This window comes from Cyrtonyx montezumae, unplaced genomic scaffold (assembly GCF_038088225.1).
Source record: "Cyrtonyx montezumae isolate F1298 unplaced genomic scaffold, pur_monq_1.0 scaffold_23, whole genome shotgun sequence".
Classification (NCBI taxonomy): domain Eukaryota; kingdom Metazoa; phylum Chordata; class Aves; order Galliformes; family Odontophoridae; genus Cyrtonyx; species Cyrtonyx montezumae.
The window spans coordinates 4,693,075-4,717,096 of record NW_027071970.1 but is presented as its reverse complement, the minus strand read 5'-3'; the positions used below and the strand labels follow the sequence as shown (position 1 = coordinate 4,717,096).

The following is a 24,022-nucleotide window of genomic DNA, read 5'->3' as shown; positions in this document are numbered from 1 at the left end:
TAATTTAAAAGTATTTAACTGGCAACATTAAAAAAGGTTAAGATGGAGGTGAAGAGATAAGGTGGCAGACGATGACAGAGAAGAATACACGTCGTTTCTGAGATGCCTGCAGTGTCAGTGTGTGGGGCTCAGATGAAGATGCTGACACAGGAGTTATCTTCGTAGTAGAGTTCCACCTTTGGCAAAATGCCCAACGGTAGAAGACTAAAAATGCTGAATGTTGTGTGGGGCATTACTGCTCCAGACTCCTCAGCTCTTGTGGAGGAGGTTGGATTTCCTGGCGTAATATGAGCGCTTGGAGTTTGCGTGATAGCAAATAGGTGAAACCCCAGGCACTGACTGCTTGAACGAGGTGACTTTCTCCTGAAAGGACTTAAAAGAGAACATGATCGAATGGGTGGCTGAAAGGAAGCATGTCCACAGTGACCAGGACTGTGGCCTGCTCTGAGGTCCTGAGCATGTCATCTGGGGGGAGGCTCCTATCACAGCTCAGGTGAAAAGCAGCACGTTTCCAGGAGCCTTCTGAACTTTGCTCATCTCAGCTGCGCACACTTCATTGTTTGATTACTTGCGTCCTGTCAAATTTTTTACTAAGTCACTTGGTTTTTCAGTAGCTCACAGGAAGCAAAGCACAGAAGTAGCACAGACCTTTCACTTGAAGCACTTTCTAGGAGTTATTCAGAATGAATGACTAATTTTGCCTGCTCCTTGGCTTGCTGCCAGAATAAAAATCAGAAATTGAAAATTCCTACCAAGTCGTTTTCAATTTAAAACTTTATCACTTCAGAACTGTTCCCTGTGTGTATACTCAAAGTGTACCAGCACTTAAACTGTGATCTACTGCTTAGCAGACTGGAACTAGTGTGAGTCATTAAATTAATGGTGTTTTCTTAAGCATCCAGAGGATTGAGATAATTAATGAGCTTGTTATAACAGCTGAAATGATTTCTATTTACGCATACCTTCTTTGCTCTCCCTGACAGACTGCACTAAGAGTTTAAGAGCACGTGTTGGTTTCTCTTGCTCGGTGGTTGTTTTTAAAATCAAAGTATAACCATCAAATACAGCATTTCAGGGTCACTGAGCTCCACTTACTCCAGTGCTACTGACTGAAGTATTTCCTGTGGGAAACATTTGGACAAACCTGAAGACAGATGGGTGTGCTTGTCAGGCTTTCGTTTCTGCTCAGCTCATCTGTGGAGAAGTGCATGGCTGTCCCAAACTCTGTGATGCTTTAAGGCCATCTTCTATCATGATTAACCTGCTTAATGCAGAGTACATATTTTATTTATGTCCCATTTGTGTAACACAGCTAACAGCAGAATCACAAATGTAAAGAATGAGCATGGATTACAGGCTATGATGAAGATGGGACTTCACTGTGAATGTACAGCAGTGCATTTTCTTTGTCATGTATGGGAAAATATTCTATGGGAACATAAAGAAAACGTTATAAAAGTATGAGAAAGTGACAAAAGTAGAAATGAAGGATAGGTAGGTGTGGTTTTGTTTTGTTGTATCGGAGTTGATAAGAACAAAAAGCTGAGCAACTCTGGCTCCAGGAAAGAGGAAGGTTTATGGACAATTGCAGTTCTAACATTCTTAGACTTTACTTCTAACTCAAGCAAGGACATGCAGCTTTTAAACCAGGTAGATTAGTTTCCAAACATTGCTTTAAACAACCCTACTTCTAAGTCATGGCTGCAGTTACATGGGTATTTTAGTTTTAAAGGGTAACCAACTAATAGTGTTTAAAACCAAAAGTTTCACAACCTTTTTTGTTAATTTATCTTTTTTGTCGGGCACCTAACCTGAAATACATGTTAGTTATTCCTGTCATCAACTGATTAACTTCTAATTTCAGCCTGGGGTTTCTCCAAGAAGCTCCTGTATTAAAACAGACAAATAAAACCCTCCAAAGCTTTCAGTGATGGGTATTGCTATCCAAAACTGCTTTCAAATTAGGAGTAGTGTTTGATTGGCACCTAAAGCCGGAAAAATGCTTTGTCATCAACACCAAGCAGAGTTTCTGCAGGCAGTAAATTCTTGTCTTACCGGGATTAAATGGGGACCAACAACAAAAGGACTTCTGGAATTTCACTCTGCGTGTGTGCATGCCTGTGTGTGTTCTAGGGGAAGGGACAGTTATGATGTTGGAAAAGAAATAGATTTTTTTAAGAGAGGGAAGAAATTATTTGCAGATTATTAGTTGGTGAATACTGCACTCCTGAAGTGTTGGAAATCATTGTGTTCTGGGCACAGCATTACAGTGGCACTGTAGATATGGAAACCATCCCCATGACTACTCATTTTCTGGGTTGCTCTGTCACTGTCTTTTCAATATGTCACTCTTCTCCCTCCAAAATCTGACAATTCTCTGCTCGCTTTTTTGTGAATAACTGAGCCAGAATAGTGTTTCCTGCCTCTGTATGTGCTCAGATCAATAAGGTAAAGCAAAGCAAAGTGCCTTTTTTTGCCTGAAAACTTCCATCTGAGGGCTATCTCCAGTGGCAGCCTGAAGCTAACAAAAAGAAAGGCCCACCAGGAGACAAGTCTGAATCGGAATTCTTTATGTGGACAGCAAGGTGATGACAGCAAGACGATACACCACAGTTTTCTGTTCTTAATCTCCTTTTGATTTCTCTCGCTGCTGCTGCTACCTTCAGACACATTCTGCTCTTATTTTTCCATGTGTATTTATTCTTTCTTCTTGCCCCTTTAACAAGAGGTTATATGTAGGACAAACAATTAGGTAATTCAATATTATTTTGCTTTTTTTTTTTTTTTTTTTGTCTGGAGACAAAACAACATATGGTCCATATGAAATTTGCAAAAGTTCCTGTTTGTCAGAGGAGTTTCTAATGGTTTTGTAATTTGTCAGATAGAGTTTAAAATGATACTGGACCAGTCGAAGTATTCTTTTACAGTCAAAGTTGTGGTTTTCTAGTAAGAGTAGTAACCGTCACAAAAGATTCTGTTACCCTTACTCACTGAGTATCAAAAAGGCACGACTCCCTGAGAGCCCAGGTTTGGCACTTGCTGGTTTATATTCCCCTTTCAGATTCAAAAGAAAGTAAAATGTCTCTAAAACAAGAATCATAAACCTGTATATAAACAGGAGAACATCATTGGGTAATAAAATTGGTGCATTTTAAAGGAAAAATGCAATGCAGCTTTTTCTCCTCCGTCCTCTTCTCTCTCTGAAACCTCTTTCAGCTACCTGCTGCCCATCCTGTGGGCTTAACTTCAGTGCAGATACATCGCTGTTTTCAGTGGCAGCAGCTAATTCTCTTCCCTGCAGTAGTGATCTCCTTAGAGCAGTCCCAGCACTGCTAGAAAAAGGAAATTGCCCTGTAAAATAATTACATCCTACCAAAACACTCCTTGCTCTGGATTAGAGTGGGTTTTCCAGGCAAATATTTTGGTCTGATAGCTATTGTTATCTGCTTGCAAGAAGATTAAAAAGATCTGAATTAAAGGAAGCAAATAGTGCTGTTGAAGGAAGAATGCTTTGTTTCCTGCAGGACCTTAACTGCCCTGAGAGCTTGAGATTACCTTTCTCTCTGCAAGGAGAGGGGGGGAAGAAGCCATCCCTAAGTGCAAACAATATCCTACTTCCTTTAAAACAAAAGATTTAGAAACAGAGTTCAAGCTTGGATTTACAGTGGATTTACAGTTCCTCTGAGGAACATCACTTAAAATGAAGCAATTTCATATATATGTATACTGACCTTAACACACTCATATGCTGTGTTTGCATGGAAAGCTTGCATGGAAAGCCAGCATCCTTATCTTGACAGTACAGAGAAGTCTGGAATATTCCTGAGCATTTATTTATTATTCATCCCAGAACACTTCATCAAGAAATCCCAGTGTGAGAGAGTTAAAAATGCTTAAAAGTGGAAAATCACTTTCTGGCTTGTCTGGCTCGGGGTGTTGTGGCATTGGAAAGCATGTGCTAGAGTTCACAACCCAGTAGGTGATTCCAGCTGAGACATTCCTCACTCTTGCTTTGGTTGTTATCAATTTAAAGATACAGCTTTTTAAAATGCATTTGATGAACTAAGCCTTTAAGGAAACACTGAAATATAAATGGGCCACTTTTTAATGCTCTGGAATTGTGCTCTGCCATCCTCCTCTCGCCTTAAAAATAACTACAAAGTGCGGTTAAGACACAGTCATTCAGGATTAACAATTGCACCTAGAATGATTGTTCCCTCATGAAGACTATCTGCTGAACTGCAAGTAATCCTTACGAGCATTTATTTGTAAAAGGACAAATGTTAAGTCATCTTGTTGACTCTGGGCATGTTTCAAGTTTCCTGTAATTGCTCTGTCAGTGTTTCCCCATCCATTCTTCCTTGCCAAAATGCATAAAGCCATGCTGCTTCATTCTTGTATCACCCAAATTAAGCATAAAAAGCAGGAGATGTTAGCTGCTCGTGCAGCCCTCATTTGCACAGTGTATCCCAAGTCATTAAGCAATTAAGAAAATATCATCTCATCTTTCACCCCTCATCAACCAGAAGCCTTGAATAGCGTGTCCCAAATTCTGTGCCGTGTAAAAAATAATTAATCAAAAGGCCTTTGATATTACATAGTGCAGTGTGTGAACCAAGGATGTGGGCGTAATGGTGCCAGCCATCTTCTGCAGCAGCCATTTCACCAGTGAGCCTGGAGCAGGCAGCAGGAGTGCAGCCTTGCAAGCAAGAGCTGAAGCTTCAAGTCATGTTAGGGCTGTGCTACAACCACTGGGGCCATCGCTGACACGAGCACCCAGCATTAAATCCCTTCTTTGAACACCAGGTACACAGCTTTATCTGCTCCTTGACACAGTGCTGCTGGATTTATGGGAATTCCTTCCTCTTCTAGGTTTGGAAGGTGGAAGTCCCATTGTATGTTGCCGGCTTTTGTAGGTATGGGGAACTGATGCCTTTATGTTTTGTATTCTCTAAGCCTTTACTTTGTATGGTAACAATTTGAGTGCTCTCCCTTAGTAGCACCATAAGTTACGCACACACACATAAAATAACGCACTGTGGACCCTGCTCAGGTGGCAGTGCAAACCCAGGACGTGTAACAGTGATGGATAAAAACGACTGAAAAAATCATAGAATGGTTTGAGCCCGGAGGGCCCCCCGCGGGCTGCCTGCTCCCACAGGGACACCCACAGCTCCATCAGTGCTCCCAGCCCCGACCCCTGCCCGTGGGGGCACCACCACCTCTCCCTGCACCCTGTGCCTCACTGTGTGAGCAACATCTTCCTTTTAGCCAGTCTTAAACCTCCCCTCTTTTCGTTTGGAACCATTTTCCCTAGAAACTTTTGGAATTGGACAAAGCTGAAGCTATTCCTCAGCTCCTCAGAGACCAGCTTGCTTCCTTGATTAAAGCTGCTAATGGTCCTTTAAAATAGTCTTCCTGTACAGCACCGAATCAGACCTAACCTATATATTCCATTTAGTGATATTTAACAGATTTTGCTCATTTGTGAGGCAGTTTGAAATCTGGAAACTAAGTATTCTAATTCCTGTTTATTGTCATCTAAAGGTGTCTTCTTTCTGCTTTTCATGGTACCAGGATGGATGAGGAGGAGTAATTAAACGGCACAGTTCCTGCACTGCGTGCTTGTGGCTTAAAGGCATTTAGCTGTTAGGAATTTTTATGGATGATTTTCAGCCCGGTTCCTGGGCTATTAACTTTAAACATTTTAAGACGCATTTAATTCCAGGTGCAACCAGCACTTAACGCGCGCCAATACGCAGCACTGTGTGGGGGAAAGCCTGCAGCGCAGGAGGGGATGGGAGCTGTGCTGCTGACATAACCGAGCACTTTAAAACCCGCAGGTCGCAAAGAAAGTCTGTTGGCAGTTGTACTTAGTAAGCGTTCATTTCGGATCTGTAACTTCTGTACGCGAAGCCGAAATCCCGCGTTAGTCGGTGTGAAGACTGAAGGTTAATAGGTGGCAACGGGACGCTGTGCGATCGGGGCGGGGGGCAGCGGTTCGTGCACGGGCGGAGCAGCGCCGAGTTGCAAAGAAAGGAGAAAGAAAGGGGGGAGGGAAAAAAAAAAGAAAAGAAAAAAGAATAAATAAATAAATAACCGCGGCAGCAGGAAATCTGAGGTATGCGGTTTCCAGAGGTTGGCCTCCCTCCGGTGCGAGAGGAAGCGCGAGCCGAGCGCCGAGGCGGGCGCAGCGCGGCGGGGCCGGGCCCGCGGGCAGGTGGGGTGCGGGGGCGGGGCGGGGCGGGGGGGGCCGGGCCGGGGCGGGCGCGGAGCCGCGGGGCCGCCGGGGAAGTTCGGCGGAGCGAGGCCGGGCCGCCGCCGCAGGGCATGGTGAGTGCGGGGGCGGCCCCGCGGCCGTGGGAAGAGGCCGCCCCGCGCGGGGGGGGGGGGAGCGGCGGCAGCGGCCCAGGGAAAGTTCCCCTCCGTCTGCTCCGCGGGGAGCGCGGCTGCGGGCCGTGCCCGGGGGACGGCGCGGCCCTGGGCTGCGCGTCGGGCACGGAGCTGCGGGGAGCGCGGCGCCCGGAGCGCCGGCAGCCGCCCCGAGCCGTGCGGACCGCCGGGGCCGTCACCCGCGGCCGGAGGGAATCCCCACTGCTCGGCTGCGGGAGAACCTGACGGGAATGGAGAGCGGAGCCGCTGTGCGGAGCTCGAACGGGGGGACGCGCGGGTGAGGGACCCTGCGCCGCGGGGTTGCGGCGTCTCGGTCTCCCGGAGCCGGGCTTCCCCCGCAGCCCTACGAGTGCTGACCGCGCCGAGCGCCGCTGCTCCGTCCGCCGGAGCGTGGGGAGGCTAAGAGGATTCCCACGCCATTAGCGGTTCCTTGCGGCCGCTCAGCTTTGTCTCGTCGCACTCTTATCGTTTCGGAACGTGCGTTTTAATTGCAGCGAGCGCCGAGTGTGCTCGCCGCCGTGCCGCACGCTGCTTGCGGCGTTGGCCCCGGCAGCTCTGTGGTTCGGTTGTTTTAATTCGATGCAGCGCGTGTCTGCTTGTGCAGCGCTGGATTTCAGTGCGAGCCGGAGGTGCTGTGCGGGGAGCAGCTCTTGGAATTGCTGCGTGCAGGGAGGCTCTCCTTTCCTGGGAGCAGCGCGTTCAGGCTGACGCTCGAATCCCCAGATGTTCGGGTTGGTTTCGATAACGTGACTTTTGTGTCGTTTTTAGCATCTCTATCAGAGTCTGAAATACTCTGAATGCTGCGGCCTTTCTCCTCCCCTTCAGTAATTACCCTGGTTGCCCTCAAACAAATCGTTCCTGCCTCATGCTATCCCTGAAATCAAACACCGGCAGGCTGTGCTCTCCGCTGCCGAGCTCCCCGAGCGCTGCTCAGCCTCTGGAATATCACTGCCGGCTGAATATGGAAGATCTCCTGTGCGTGCTGCGATTTGCGTTACTGTAAATAGGGTAATTGAGTTACAGCCTCTGAGCCACGTCTTGTTCCCCCGGCGCTATCAGCAGTCAGCCGGTGCTAGCTGGGTGCAGGGCAGGGCCAGCTGAGTGCTTGCTTGGGTCTGACGCTTCCACCAACTCTATCATTGGTTAAGCAAGCTACTTCTTTTAATGTAAATTGCCCACGGAGTCTCTGTAAGCAAGACAGCGTTAGATGCTAACCTAAAAAATAAAGGTAAAATACTGCGTAACTGAGTTAATGAATTTCACTTTTGTTATACAAATTCCTTTATCAGAAGAGAAACTATATTCTGAGGTTAGCTATGGGTGCATAACAGTAAGAGAATTTTTTGCCTTTTATAGCCGTCGGGACTCGCTCAGAGCCTCCGCTTGCTAGACAGAGGAGGGAAGTGTTCTGCGGGCGTTGCTGTAGTGGGGGGAGAAGAGATGATGAAATGAGTTACCTGTCAGCTCCTAATAACTTCATTTGAAGGGCTTAATTGGTGAGGATGAAATTTGCAAACTCACGTAGAGCTTCAAGTAGGTTGAGAGGAGCATGCGTTCCCTGAGACCTGACGCCCTTTTACCACCTCAGATGTCTCTTTCTGATTCCTGATCACTCACGCAGATTTTTTTTCTAACCACCTATTTCAAATAAGCTGCTTCCTGTCTCCATCTTCAGCTTGCAAACACTCTGAAATCCAGGATGTGCACTTCTGTCATTCCTGTGCTGGTATGAAACCTTAGGCAGAGCTGTGAACTAAGTTGAATACTTGCAAACGTGTGTCTCTATAAAAGTGGCATTTCAAGGATGGGAATAGGGAACTCTAGTGAGATCTTAAAGGATTGTGATTAAAGATTAAAAAGCTTTTTTACTTGTTTCTGCTGTTGTTTTACCTCTGTTGGATCATTTGAGGAGTTTAAATGTTTGTTCAGTTCAGCTCTCTGTTCCTTTTATTCTCCTCAATACAACTAAAGGTGCAGGCAGTTTCTCTGTGCTTCTGGGTTGCGTGGCCATGCCGAGACACTGCTCTCAACATTGGAAACATGCTATTCCTGTTGCTTTCCAGCAAGCATTTTAGTGATTGATGGCTAATAAGGAACAACTGGGTACAATTACTAATATGTAAGGCATTGGATATTTTGTTCCCATTGATAGTACTTGTTTATTTTCATGATACTAAAAATACTGACAATTCTTCATTACATTTCACTATACAGTTCTCTTACACTTTTGAAAATCATTTCCAAACCTTTTCAGTGGAATTTATTAGCTTTCTGTAATCTCAGCTTAGCCCTGCATAAGCTACAAAACCCCCACCTGCGCTCAGAAACTGCTAAGTATGAGTTTGTGATCATAACTAAGAAAAATTTGGTATGCCAGTGGTGGTCATTACAGCTGCGTGTCACCTCTTAACAGCAGTGTGGTTTGTTCTTCACCAAGTTGCAGGATGTACCATACATCAAGTCTCCTCAGGTTTGTGTTGCTTCACCTCGGAGTGTTCTTCAGAGGTGGAAATAACGTTTCTTTTCATACTTAGCAGGTCGGTGGTGAGAAGCTGTGCCCAACAGGTTACTGTGCAGAACTGTGCTCCTTTTAGAAGTCCTTATGTGGTCCCCCAAAGTTAGGCGACTTGGGTGCATGATCTGAGATAAAGGAAATCCCATATCTGAACAGTGCAGACCTTTTGACTTGTGTTCCTTCAGGCTCAAAGACAGAAACGTCGGGTACCTGATCAGTATTGTTCCCTGCAGTGCTTGTGTTTTCCTCTGCAGCTATCCCGAGACCCTCCAGCTTCTGATACACTATTGACTCCACCTTGTCCATGTACTTGTAAAGCATGCAGGTGGATGATGGTACTTTTCTAGGCATGATACGAATGTGTTGAAGTATTTTTCAAGTGCTCAGAGTCCGTTGCTTCTTATCTTGCTATTTTAGTGTGTCATTACACAGAAGAGAGTCTAGAAGCTGAGAGACACTTGTTGTCAGTGCAGTTGTGGATGTCAGCAGTGGGGTGGGAGCTAAGCGTTCTGTTTGCTCCCAAGGAAAGGATGCGAGAATAAAGATCTACCAAAACATTCACATTTTTATGCCAACCAAAGTTGAAGAACTTCTTGATGCTCTGACAGTGTAGTTTGAAATGCTCAGAATCCATCGTCTTGTATGTGGGAGCTACCTCACTATTAAAACGGTATGTTTTGGGTGCTGAGTAGCCTGTCACGGTTACGTCTACAACTTGGGTGTGTAGGTGAAGAGGTGTACAAGAAGGAGACCCTCAGTGTGGTGTTTCAGCATGAAGAACCTCTGAACATCTCATAACTCTGCGTTAACAGTGTGCTGGGTCTCAGTAATTAGCATAGCACTTCTTATTGTGAAGCTCCTGTAGTCGTTTTGCTTGCAGCATCTCGTATGATGACCTTAATGTTAGAAGTGCACCAGTCTGAGCAGCTTGAAGAACGGTACCTGTGAAACAAGTGGGTATAGTTTAGCATTCTTTGCTGCACACATCTGCCCGCCTTGACAATTAGCTGATGTTCTTGTGAAAAATCTGTTTTGCTTTTAGCAGCTGCTTTGCTCCTGGTGGATTTGGAGATTCCTCAGATTGTGTCATTGAACATCTGGCCAGTGTTTAACTTGCTCTCCCGTTTGAGCATTGTCCTGTTGTTACTGTCAGAGCAGCACAGAGGCTGCCTTTTGGAGATGCAGACATGTGAGATTTGGCTCCTGAATTTAACTCTTCTGTCTGGATTATATTGCTGGGTGTTTCTAATACTAATTTCTAACATCATCCAACTCTAATCTTTCTTCTTACCTAGATTTTGTTATGCTGTGTTATTCTTGCACTCATTTAAGGCAGGAGCATTGTTAGAATAGTGTTAGTAATATAATGTGCCAGATTCTCAGGATTGTGATCATCTCACAATCCTCACCCATCTCTTGGTTTGGAACTGGGGAATTGCTGAGCTCTCCCAGCCTCACATTTGCCCCAGTTCCCTTAATGTTCTGTAGCACCTCCCTGAGGATAAGAATGAATGGGGGCTTGACCTCAGCATGCCACTAGTGTCAGTCAGAACCCCCTGTAGATGTTCCAGTTGAGGTTTGTCTCCCTAACGTTTCTTATCTTTTATGACTTGCTCATCCAGGCTTTCTTTGCACATAGAGGAGAGTTGTTTCCAGAGTGTAGTTCATCTTGTTCTAAGACAGACCCCATAATAGCTCAGGTGAGCCACCCTCCAAATGCCTTTTTCCCTGTAAAAGTTTTCTAGATAATATCATAAAATGTCTGTATCTATGTCATGGACATCTGAAATTAAATAAATCCCTTCTGCTGTTGAAAAATGAAGGTTTTTATGTCTGCTGGGCAATAAAGCAGGACCTGTACCAATCTTTCTTTCATTGCATACCATTTGCACCTGGTACCAGGCAGATTGTAGGTACCAGGCATTGTAGCAGACATGCAAGAAAGACCCAAGCAGAAAAATGCTCCTAAAAGAGACAGATTGCCTGTTAGGCAAAGCCAGAACCCCTGTCACTGTTGAAACATGCTCTGCTAACCATTTATTCTAGTGCTAAAGGAATCAAAGTCTTCTCATGTCTGGCCCCTGAAAATGCCTAAAGAAATGCAGAATCCCAGTGAAGAGCTTTCTTATCAAGGGTGTTACATCCTTTCATTAGGTTTCTGCATCTTTTTTTCTTCTTTTTTTTGCTAATTAGAAGATCTAGAAACATTCTTTGCATTTCAGTGCTTTATGTTTTCTCCTGGAGAAAGAGTTGCAGGGTGGCCAGACACCTTTCTTGGTGTTTTCTTTCAGATGGACATGCTTCAGTAGGGCTTTGGATGAATTCCGCTCTTCAGCATCATGTTGGCAAACCTCTTATGTCCTCTGAGAACCCCACATATCAGCCTTTCTGCTGATATTTTCAGCCCTTGGCTAGTCTGTCCCTCTGTCATTCCTAAATTACAGCTGGTAGAAGGAAGCAACTTCTAGAGAAAAGCTGAAGAAAGGACAGGAAATACACATCACTAATTTATCCAAAAGTATTTCATTAATATCTGGCGTTCCCGCGTGAGGAACTGTCCTGCTGTCCAAAAAGGAAGCTTTCTTACTGTAGGCAGCAGAAGGAAACAAAGCAGTCACTCCTAGCTTTAAATGCACCTTTGCTTTACTGCCTGAGATGTGTGGAGGAGGGGTGTGCTAACGGGGAGAATCTGAAGGTGTTTCTTGGAGTGCTCTGGGGAAAGGTACTCCACTGGTGCTGGTGGCAGTCACCTGGAGAAGCAGTGCAGGGAGCAGACATCAGTGTTAAATGATGGTGCCTGGTGCACAGCCCCCTTGTGTTTCTGGCCTTTCAGGAGAGTGATGTCTGCCTGAGGCAGTCGCAGAGCTCTGAGCCAATGCAGCTATAGCTCTTCTTGAACTGGATAGCCCCTTCAGAGCAGGTTGTGTTAAGAGAACAACCCGTTGTGCCTTCTTGCTCTCATCTGTGTTTCTTCCCATTGTAGCTGTGCAGCAGAATGGATGCTTTCTTTTTACATCTGTTGTGTGTGTGTGTTTGTCTCAACGTTATTGTGTAATCAAACAGTGCACAGGAAACACTGCAGTGAAATCTCCTCAAGCTTCCTGAACAAGGAAACTAAAACCTCGAGATTCTGCCTGGCAGAGGCCCAGATGCATCTGTACCCCTGCTGCTGTTGGACTGATTCCACCTGAGCCTGTAACTCAGCACCTTAACGAGGCACTTTGGTTTTAGGTGATTGCTTACTCAGCGAGGAAGTGACTCCCTTCCCTTGCCTCTCAGATGGTCACGTCCCTGACTCGTGCTCACACTGAGGAGGTGTGCCTTGGGTGTGCTTTTGTAGTGTTACACCAGTTCACGCTGAAAACTCATTAGGTTTTGTGCAGATAAATGAGAGGTGAAAATGGTTCATTGCATTATTTCTTTTTTTATCAGCATATGGTTATTGGAGCATGTGGAGCGTTTTCATTTGTCACTGTTTTCCATGCTGCCAGATTCATGCTGCAGGATCCCTCAGTTCTTCCAGAAAGCATACGTGTTTATTTGTTTGGGAGTGTGCTGATGTACTATCAGTGAGAGGAATTGCCAGGGCAGAGCAGAATTACTTCTTAAAAGGATGATGCTGTAGTTTTAACTTTCCTCGTACTTTTTCTAGACTGTTAAAATGTAATTTATTTGTTACTGTACAGTGTAAGCAAGACTAAACCAGACAGGAGGAATGCTCCCTGAATGCTCTGAGTAAGTGTGTAAGATCTGAGTTCAGCCCTGCGGGTTGCTCACTGAAGGCAGGAGCTCCTTTTTTCTCCTAGTGGTACAGTTCCCTTCAGCTAATAATAACACTGTGAGTGTAGCTGCTTTGATTTCCTAGTATCTTCTTCTCACCTGCATTCTTATTCACCTGCATTCTTATTCTTATGCACTCCAAATAGCAATGAAGAAGGAGGAAAATAATAAATTGTCTGTACAAAGTAGGAAAAAGCCTAAATCAGGTGTCAGAGCAAAAATAGTAAGCAGGATGGGAGCGTGCTAAGATTGGGTGAGAAAAGTTGGTGCAGTAATTTGCTCAACGAGGTGGGGAGGAGGAGGTTTCAATGGTTCCACGCAGAGCTAGCAGGAAGTTGTGAGTTGCTGAGCAAACACACACATGAAGTTGAGCAGTAAATAAAGCAATGCTTGAAAGGAGGAGCAGGGATATTCTCAGTTGAGGGTCTGTACTGTGCTTTCTTAGCTGAGAAGAGCCGTGAGTTGTGTGTGTTGAAACCATTCATTTTTGAGCCATCTTCCTTTCCTTTGCAGGTCCCCAGTGCAAGGTCTGATGCTGACCTAGATAACTGTAAAGAGATGTCACAGGAAAGCTAGTGGTGCTCCACTATGGTGTGTTAAACCTGGGAGTAAAACAGATTTACAAAAAAATATGTATTTAGGGAAGTATGAGTTTTCCAGGGGTTTTGCAGTTGTGCGTAATTCAGCTTCAGATTTTAAAATACTGTGCAGGTTTTTGCATGAGTTGGTGGCTTCTCTGGATCACTTTGCTGGTTGGTGTGTTAGTTTTGTCATACTTTATAACAATCATCTAAAAATATAAATTTTTTTTTTCTAGTAAAACACCTTTTCTTGATTGGTCGTTACTCAGACTGACAAATCTTGGACAAAAAAGTGTTTGGTTTTGCTTTGGTCACCTGCAGGCAGCAGTGGTGGGGCTGAGATGGCGGTATATGGTGCAGCTTGCACTTCTGGGGGCCCTATAATAAATTGGGAATTAAAGTCCAAGTGATGTGAGATGTTTCTTTGCAGCCATGCTTACCTTACGTGTCTGCTTGTTTTATGTGACTGATCATCTGAAGTATGACAAGTGTTGCTTCATTTCACTAATAGAAATCGTGCAATGCTGAGAGAGTAAAGTCTGACCTTTTCTTAGAAAATGGCTTACTCCAAAACACAGCAGTCCTCAGTGGAGACGTTTGGGGTTTGCTGAGAACTGTCAGTGTGTTTCCTTTGCAGAGAGGCATTCCTAAACCCCAGGGAATCCCCTCCCTTCAAGTTCTGAGGAGAGCAGTGTGGAGGAATAATGAGCACTTCCTTCCTTGCTATTTTCAGTGGCTGAGCTAGAAAGTAGTGCTGTTGCTCCAGCTCCTGCTTGCAGACCTCTGCACAGCGTGCTTCTCTTCTTACCCTCCTCCTCGAGTGTGAAGTTCTTTTACAGGTGGAAGTTGTGCATAAATTTCAAGCTGAAAAAAAATAAGCGTCATGGGTAATGTCGTGTGCTGAGTTCAGCATTCAGCTTCAGGTTTAGTGTAAAGTTCAGTATTGTTTCAGAATTCTCAATTATAAAAAGTCCCAGATTTATTGTTCCTAGCAGGGTGTATTGGGTTTACTGCTCCCATCCCTCGGGAGCTTGTTAAGCCAAGAAGGCATGGAAAGCAGCTTGATGTTTGGGATCTTGAGAGGTGTTCTGGAGTTGCTGGAAGCATCTCTCGCTCCTTCCTCCAGTTTCATGTAAACAGCCTTGCTGGCTGCTGCAGAAGGGAGGGGAACCTTTCAGCTGCAGGAGCTGCACTGCAGAGCGCCGTGCTGCACATGAGGGCTGGCTGGTGGCTTGGGCTGGAGGCATTCTGTCAGGTGCCAGCTGTAAATGCATGCAGAGGAGCTGAAGATGTTTGTCACGAGGGTCTGCACTCCTGTCAGCATGTGCTTTCGAGGCAGATACTCTGCTAGCTAGATACTCTGAATTTTCAAATGGTTGCGTGAAAGCTTCAGTGAAGCTGGATAACTTTTTCCAATCTCCTCCTCTGTTTTTTTGGCACAAATGAAATAATGTGAATGGTGAGAAGTTTGCACAAGGAGGTTAACCTTTTACACGCGGTGTTGGTCCTTGCTGCAATTTTTTGTTGGGCTAAATCTGTTATTTCAGATAATTTTCTCCTGATCCCTCATGCTTTCCATTCAAACTAAAGAAAGGATATAGGAATATTTCTTAAATTGTCTTTGGTACATGGAGATTGTATACATAGAACATATGGGTGAGATCTGCAGATTTATTTTCAACTGATCTTGGATACAGTATTCTGAAACTCACTCCAGGTGACCTGCCTGACTCAAATAAAGGATGAGATGATGCTGAAAAAGACCAGGAACCTTCGTGTTGGCTGTCTTCCATTCCTGCAGTATGCATCTAAGTTGACCATAAATTGTTTTGTATAGTTAAATTGGCTAAGTGGGTTGTTGCAATATGGTGCCATTATGATGCCTTCAGTTGTTTTAGAGTTTGGCAGAAACCCAGCCTACATATGTGCGGACAAGCAAAAATATCTGTGCTAGAATGTGTGTGTTCATCTGTAGCCTGAAAGCGAAATCACTGTGTGGTTCTGGGGAAGAAAAAATCTCCCTGTTTAAAGTTTGTGCTGCTTTATGGAGCTGTTTCCTGTGACATCTCTTCCTAGGAGAGCGTTCCTGAGCTTTCTGAGCAGGTAACGCCCTGGGAGGTGCTGTGGATGTTGGCAGTTTGGGCTGGGAGGTGACAGCTGTGCCTCAGGGGTCCATCATGGTGAGGGTTTGGGTACTTTATGGAGGAAAAAAACAAAACGAAAAAACAGCCAAAAAGCTTTACAGAGAACTTCAGGGAACAAAGAGCAAATCTGGGTGTCTGATCACTAGGGAGCAGGAGCAAGGAAAGTTGGCAGAACAGTCTGTGCATTAGATCTAGCTGAAGTCACTATTTAAAAACACCAATATTTGTGTGTTGTTTTTTTTTTTTTAATGTGGTGTCCCCCATGTTGCCATACGTGGGAACTGCAGATACTCTGGAAGCATGCAGGGGGTCTGCAGGCAGACACACACATATCTGCTGCTTTTGTGTTCAGGTGCTGTTTGTGATTGCAGCACTCGTTGTATTTGCTTTCACATTGTATTAAGGCCTGAAGAGTTTTGCTCAAGCTGAAAATAAACTAAACATATCAAACCAAGACCTTTAAGCTGAGGATAAAAGAGTAAATTGTGTATATCCTGCTCACTGCACGGGCTTGGAAAGCAGAAGTCATTTCCAGTCCAATACTCCTACCAATGAGACTGTTCTTTCCTGCATGGCCACAAAGTGGTAACGAAACCCCAGAGGATTTTCATCGTAAGAAGCCACAGCAGGAGAAGTGAGGGAAGAGTTTGCACTGCTTTAACAGCAGTATTTTTGTGAATGACCCCAATATAAGCTATATGTGTAGTGTTATTTGAATTCCATTCTTCCAGTACGGTTGCCTAGTTGTTGGCAGCATCCCTATTAAATGTTGGGTGAATGAAAAATTGCCTTAGACTTTGAGACATCACAAAATCTGAGCGGACAGATCACATTTTCTGTCCATCTCCAGCCTTGCTCTCCAGACATTCCCCCATCCCCAAAACAGAGTTAGAATTTGAATCTGCCACTGGAAAGTGGATTCTACTGAGGATTTGGTTCTTCTTCTGGGGCTGCTTAGTTCTCCAGTGAGCACTGGAGAGTAACACAGCTCCCAATGCCTTTAGTTGTAGGTTGTTGGAAGATGCAGACTGTCTGTGACTGGGCTCGGGTCTCAGGCCTGGAAAACTTTTTTTTAAGTTTCTTGTTTTTTGTTTTTTTTTGTGGTTGCTGACCTCTGGCTTAGGGTAGGTATGTTTACAAACATTTAATAAAGATGCTGAATATAATTTAGTCTTTGGTTTTTTCCTGGGATCATTCAGAAGCACATTTCAGTGTGTGGTGGCTTCTGCAAGACTCCTTATTGGCTGTGACAGTAATTAATTGGTTGGTTTAAGTCGACATCTCTGTGTTCGAAGGACTGCGGCATTGTCCTTTATTCCCTGACCCTCAGTGAAAATGCATTAAGCCGAGGGACCAGCTGCATTTTCTAAGCTTTCTCTCCTTTTCAGCTGGATTCTCCTTCAGGGTTTCCCTCTTTTCCTCTCTCTGCAGGGAATCTGGCGTATCCCCGTGGATGAAATTGACCGCCCGGGCAGTTTTGCATCTCATATGAACCGCTCTATAGTCCTACTGCTAAATGTGCTGTCACAGCTGAAGGATTACAACACCCTGCTGAAAGTCTCATCTATGCTACAGAGGACCCCTGATCAGGGAAAGTACGATACGTTTATTTTAATCTGCCACTGCTTGTGTTTTGTTCTTTGTGTAACTTTTTTATTTCAAGACGTTCTTTTTTTAGGGAAAAGTCTATAGACAGACTTCCTTGGGAGTATAGCAGAATGGTGGTTAAATTTTCTCAGGATTATGATTCCAGAATAGAGTTTAGAGCTCCTCTGCATCTCCCTTGGAACTCAGAGCAGCCACACAGCTGCCTTACCACATTTCCAGAGGTCTGCTATCTCATGAAGGGGTTCAGTGGTGGAACCGAGCATCGCACCCCTCGGGGCCTCTTGTGTAAGAGCTGTGTCCACTGAGAGAGGTCACAGCACAGGCATCCTGCCTTCCTGTAATCCCTGACTGCCTGAACAATGGTGCTGTGGCTACGTGCAGCTGATGCTATTTAAAAAGCTTATCCTATTCAGGGGTGAGCTAATTTTAATTGTATTAACCTTATTTAAGAAAAAAAAAAAGCCACTTAACGTGAACTACTTACAGATATGTATCAATGGAAAGACCAAAATAAACAGCTAAAGAAAACATTGAAGCAATTGCAGTAGTTCTGAGTTGGTTGCCCATGGGGGGGAATGTTGAAACTGATCTGGCAGATACTGAAGAAATTGTGCTGTGATTGATGGCACTAAGCTGAAAGCAGTAAAGGTTTCTTCACGTGTTTTCAAGTATGAGTGCATATGAATTTGCATAGATCATAGTATGTCTGGGAATATGTCACCACATGTTCAGGGAACTTGAAGCCAAAAATATTTGACTTTTAACATATTGGAAGGACTGGACCATAGAAGGCTGAAATTCTGTTCTGAGCAAGCCTGGAGTTGTACTAAAAATACTATGTTATTTATAAGTCTCAACTGAATTTTAACAAACAAGTGATTTGATGTGTTGGACCAGGCTGTGCCAGCCATGAGGAGCTGCAGTCATTGCAGGAACTTAACAAATACAAATCTGGGTGTGTCTGGTACATGCCTGCAGCATCCCAACTTGAATGAATAAATAAGTAAATTAGAACTAACGCTATGGTTTTCTATATTTTGCCTGAAGGGCAAAGCAAAAATTACTTCTTAAAATGTTCATTGAAAGTGTCAGCTTTCTGACCAAGTAATGCCCTTCACAATTATTTACTTTATTTAAGCCCTTTTATGAAATCTGGCCTGTTCAGAAATTTTTCAAGAAAGAAGTTTTCTGTCAAACACAGAAGAGGGCGCAGTGGTTAGCTGGAAATATTTTCCTTCAGAATGGACTAAAGCAGCATGATACTGTGAAATTGCCATGTTCCTGTAAAATAAATGAAGCCGTAGGGTGGGTATATTCTACAGACAGAACATGAGGTTTGTATAATAGTAAATGGGAAAGAAGTATTGACACACCAGTGTTTTAGCTCTAAAGGCCTACATTCAGAAGTAACCAATATGACGAATGAGGGTTTGCTGATATCCTTAATGTCACCTGCACAGTTTATCCAGAACATGAAAATCACCTGACAGTTCTAGATAGCTTTGTGTGGCAAATACTCTCTTGTTAAAATCCTAGCGTTTGCTTTTAAAGTCCCACAACTTTTTTGTCAGCTAGCTTCAGTTGTGTTATTTTACCATGGCACAGGAAGTACTTGCGTGATGCAGATCGCCAGGTTCTGGCCCAGCAAGCCTTTGTGCTGACAGTGAAAGTGCTGGAGGACACGCTCAGCGATCTGACACAGGTAAGGCAGCAGAGTGTTGCTGCTCTTCGGATCCAGTTGGCTCTTTCCTTACATCTACTGACATTGAAGAGCTACATTACTGTTGCTTCTGATACCTTTTGGTTATGTGCAATTGCATATAAAGCTTTCCTTTAGCATAGTTCTTTTTTTTTTTTTGAAGTTCAGTATTAAATATAGTGGTTGAAAATGGATTCAAGTGAGTTTGATTTGACTCTCCCTTAAATTTAGAGCAGTAGTAATTACACAGAATATAGGAACTGTGGCATTTTCAGGTGGAGTCTGTTGCAACTTTTCTTACAAAATGAAGTGAAATTCCTCTTGCAAAACAAAACCAGGCAACTAGATATTACATGTGTGCCAATTTTTAAATGCTAGTCCTTGGCAGCTCCAGATCTGTTGCTGTGTTTAAAGATTTAATTTCTAAATGTCGTTTAGAGACTAATCGCCTTTCAGGTTAAAATAACTAGAATTTGAAATTTTTTGGTTGTTGTTTTTTTGTATATACAATCAAGGAAGAACTCATTCCTGAGGCTTTTTCAAGTTAGCAGTGTCTGGGCTTAACAAACTAAGCAAAAAAACCCTTAAGTACACTGGATCTCTGTATAAAGTGGTTCATAAATGAATGGCTCATAAGCCGAGAAAGAAGGGATGGTGTGCTGAAGTTTTCTTGCTTTAGACCATTACCAAACTGAAGGTGCAAAATTTCAAATCTTAAAGCTGAGTTCAGCATAATTCTTCATGTAATAACAAGAAGAAGGTTATGCTAGAATGACCAAAGAGAGGCTTCTAAAATTTGAAGTTGATCTCCAACAGCCAGAAGGGACAGGATAATTTTTGATTGTGAAGCAGTAGAATTAAAATGTGTGCTACTAAAACCTTGGATTTCATTTTTCTGGATTCCATATCATGGAATGAAGTAGTGGGGGGAAGGGGGGGGAAGGTTGCCACTTGGGTTCAACTGGTGCTGCTGATTTCTCTGTGGCATTTTCACTGATTAATATACTTTCATTATAAGGCTTGTGGCTCAGACTAATTAATGGACAGGAACAAACAAGAATGAACATGGAATAAGTGTGTTTTCTTCAGCAGATGCACTAGTGTAAAGGTACTCAATGTCATTGCTCAGCTGAGCCCTAATGCTTTCTGAATTCAATAATAACAGAGAAGAATTATTTCTTTTATTAAGGTTTCTGAAGATCAGAGTTCCAAGTCTTCTAACTTTGCTTCAGGAAGGATGACAACAGACGTTTCTAATAAAACTAGTGCTGAAGAGGGCAAAGATGTCCTTCCCAAAAAAACAGCCTTGTCTGATGGAGTAGTACACAGTACTGAAAATGGAGTAAAAGAAGTGACTCAGGGACAAATTCCCAGTGCTATGGACATATTGGAACATGAGGACAAAAATGTCAAGGAAATTAAAGAGCTCCCTAGGCCCGGTTCTGTGGAGCCTATGGATTTTGATGGATATTCCAATGACCCTGAAAAGATTGATTCTTTGTGCAAGCGCAGTGAGCCAGACCGTCTTCAGTCTGGCAGGAACTCTAAAGAGAGAGCTCCAGAGAGCCGGACTGCAGAGCTTTCTTTGGAAGAGCTGAGCATCAGCTCGAAACAGCAACAGCAGGCAACTAAAGTTCAGGCAGTACCTTCAGAAGAACCTGTCCAGAGGTCAAGCAGGAAGAGGAAGTTACTGGAGGATGTAGAGTCTGGGAAAACACTTCTGCTTGATGCTTACCGGGTGTGGCAGCAAGGTCAGAAAGTAATGGCCTATGACCTGGGTAAAATTGAGAAGATCATGTCTGAAACGTACATGCTGATTAAACAGGTAGGGCATTCTGTTAATCTTAATTTTATTTTGTGACTTCATGCATTATTATAGGGTAACAACAATCACCCAGCTAAACAATGTAAAATTGACCCTGTGTCTGTTTAGAGGCTGGGGAGGTGAGCATCTCCCAAAGAACCCACTCTCTTGACAGAAGTGCAGCTAAGGCATGTGTGTGGAAAAGTATGCTGCTCTGTGTTTCATAATTCAAGAGTCCAGTCCTGAATTACTGAAATCCGTTAAGAACTAACACCAACTGTGTGGAGTTTGTTCATCCTAAGCGTTGAAGAGTATGTAACTTTAAATGTACAATCCCAAATAACTTAAGATCACTCTTCTGCTGAAGAAGTGCTGCTTCTCCCACTTAACTTATGCCTCATATCCTCATTTCATTCAAATTTAATTGGATATATGGATGATCTAAGTAATTATGACTTCATTGATTGTGGTTCTCTGTTCAGGTGGATGAAGAAGTAGCACTTGAGCAGGCAGTCAAGTTTTGCCAGGTGCATATGGGAACATCAGCCCAGAAACAGGTAAGCTCTGTGAAGTCCCTCCTTACTTTAAACATGCTTTTATTGAACTGCCTGCAAAGGCACGTGTGTGATGGAGTATTTTCAGAAATTAGAAATATTTAATTTTCTTGTATTCCTGATGTCTAAGGATAATTAGGGCCACGTTAGTGAAGGGAGCTCATCCTTTTTCTTAGGTTCATTGCTGCTGTTTGTCTAGCTTGACACTGAGCCCGTGTGCCTAATAGTTTTTAGGAAAACACCAAATAATCTTCAAATGGAAACATTCGTGGCACACTGCAATTTTCTGAACTTCCACGATTTCTCAGAATTTCAGGATGGTAATTACTTCTCTCTGATCCCTTAATGGCTGACGCCCTCAGTCAGCTCTCCCCTTACTGACACTGCACCCTCCTCCTCAGATACCAAGTATCTTTTCTCTTAACTTACATCATTCAGAACTCTAAGTTACTCAGTTTACGTTGGCTTATAGTTCCTGAATTTTCTCCAGTGGACAACTGTAGAGCTTTAAAGAGATGGTTGTTTTCAGTCTTTAATTCTAAGTAAAGCCAAGAAGAAACGTGGAAGGAATCAGTGATGCGTTTAGTGGCGATTCATTTTTGCTCCTGCCGTAAGGTCTGTTATTGTCTGTTCTGCAACTTCAGGAAAACTGATATTTCCATGTTTTCTGTGAAATGCCTGAAAGCTTTCAGAACTTCTTTTTAATTTCCATTTGATTTCAATACGTGTGTCTTCTCTTGGAGTCTAAATGTTGTGTTTTCGTGCACTTTTCTCTTGAATCTCTAGTTAATTTTTTCTCCTCGCTTTGCTGAATATTTCTACTGATGATTATGGCCTTGTTGAGGTGCCTAGAGGAGCTTCAAACCCTGGGAGCAGACTGCTACACAGTATTTGTTCTGTACAGGATTACCTGCACACTACATTTCTTCCTGAAATGGTGTGAGTTTTATTTGTCAGGAGATGTGGCAGCCCATTTTTTTCCCTATACTGTGGCTGAGTCCTGAGCATCCATAAATGTTCCTAGTTATTGGTACTGAGGTAAGAATTACCTAAAAGCACTCTAGTTAACATGTGCATTTATACAGTGCATCTCCTAGTAGAAAAACAGGAGAGAATGTAGAGTAAGGGGAGCTTTTCTGCATGGAGGTTTTCATGGAAGTAACATTTTTCTCCAGTTTGTGTCCCTGAGGAAGCCAGTAGCGTATTTCCATTGAACTGTAGAAATGAACAAAAATGTCAGTAGAGGTGTTGCAGTGGAAATCTTTCTTCGCTTGCAGTCTGGTATTTAGCAGGCTGTTGTTGTTAATAAATGCATCTTTTCTCAGACTATTAAGGCTCTTCTAGTCTTAATAATATGTCTTGGGGGAAAAATACAAGTCATCCTACTGTGATTTAAGACTTCATAATAAGAGAAATTTCCTAATAAGCTTCTTTAAATGGTAATATAACTGTTTTGCTTTTTGAATGTATTCACCTTTTCAAAAACTACTCGAAGTCTCGTATCAGCCAGATTTCTTGCTGGGCCTTTGTAAAGGTTCTGGGTATGCTATGCAGAAGTCAGCAGCTCCTCAGGAACGCAGCAAAATATAAGAATGGTGAAAAACCTGCTCACAGATAATCTTGAAATAGATATAATAGTGGAGCTAGTATTTAACTGCACTGGAGGCAATGAGATTTCACGTTTAATCACTTGAAATAAAACATACCTGATAACGTGATGCACTATGAAGCTTGTAAACATTCCCTTTTAGGAAGCAGTCCCAACTAATGAGATTATCACGTACTGCAGTCTCATTTTCATCTATTTCTAGCAGATCTTGTTAGCAGTGTGAGGCTGTCCTACTGTTTCTCGTATAACACTGAATTAGTGTGGAGACACAGGAATAGCCGCTCTTGTAGACATCTGTCTTCAACAGACTGGATCCTGTTTTATTTAAAATTGGCAAGTATTTGCCTTCTGTAAACAAATGATGTCATGCATAAAGCTGCCATGAGCTTGGGAAGCGCTTTGTTATTGGAGAGTTTGAATAGGATTAGAGGGCCTGTGGTTCTTCAGTCCCTTATCCCAGACCGAAAGATGAACACAAAACCCACCTTGATATATGTCTTCCTCTGCTGGCTTTTGTGTTTTACAGTTCCAGACAGCGTGTGTTTGTTGTTTTTATGGAAGTTGTCACTTCCTATTAGGTTCCGAGATGCTTGAATTATGACTTCTCAACTCTCTTCCAGACCAGTTGGAGTTTTTAACCTAAATATTTAACAGCTCTGTTGAAATCCTTTTATATGCCTCTTCAGGCATAAGCAGGAAACAATACAGCAATCAGTAAACGGAATTTGACGAAGTGGATTATTATACTTTTGTGGTGAGATCTAATCTTTTTAATAGCTTGGCAATACCGTGACACTTCCACTTCATTTTCAGAAACCCTTTGTGCTCTTTGTGACTGAGGCAGTGTTAAGAGGCTGTAGCATCCTCTTCTACGAAGTCAGCTTAGTGCATGGGGAAGTGGCTTGGAAAGATTGACTCCCTGCTTTGAAGGAGGCAGAACCGTTGTTATGCCACACGTAAGCTCATGTGTTCATTCTCTGTTGTTAAATCAACAAAGAAATTAATGTAGATACTCTGTCATGAAATGTTTCATAGGGTAGCAGCATATTCTTCTCGCATCAGAGACAGAACATTAAATTTGAAATAACTACAAACAGCAGCAACATGCAAGTACTGCTGAACATCTTTACAGGATGCTCGACAGTGTGCTTGTGCTTAGGCCACAATACCTTCAACAGAAAAGTGTACCTGTGCTGACCCAGTGCAGACTAGGATAAAATGCTGTAGCACTGGGCTCTAGTGAGGTAGGGAACCTTTTCAATTGAACATCCATGCAAGCTTACTGATATCCAGCTCTTACTTTTAGAAAAAATAATGTTTTTCCATAGCAAATAC

At 43.3% G+C, this 24,022-nt stretch overlaps 1 protein-coding gene across 1 annotated transcript in view; it reads left to right on the top strand.

Annotated features, from left to right (window-relative positions):
- CABIN1 (calcineurin binding protein 1) overlaps nt 1–24,022 on the top strand; it is a 90,128-nt gene that overhangs the window by 43,381 nt on the left and 22,725 nt on the right. Inside the window, exons 29-32 of the mRNA XM_065738956.1 lie at nt 16,845–17,008; nt 18,627–18,723; nt 19,910–20,545; nt 21,007–21,081. Coding sequence (XP_065595028.1) covers nt 16,845–17,008; nt 18,627–18,723; nt 19,910–20,545; nt 21,007–21,081 — 972 coding nt within the window. The remainder of the gene's footprint in view (nt 1–16,844; nt 17,009–18,626; nt 18,724–19,909; nt 20,546–21,006; nt 21,082–24,022) is intronic.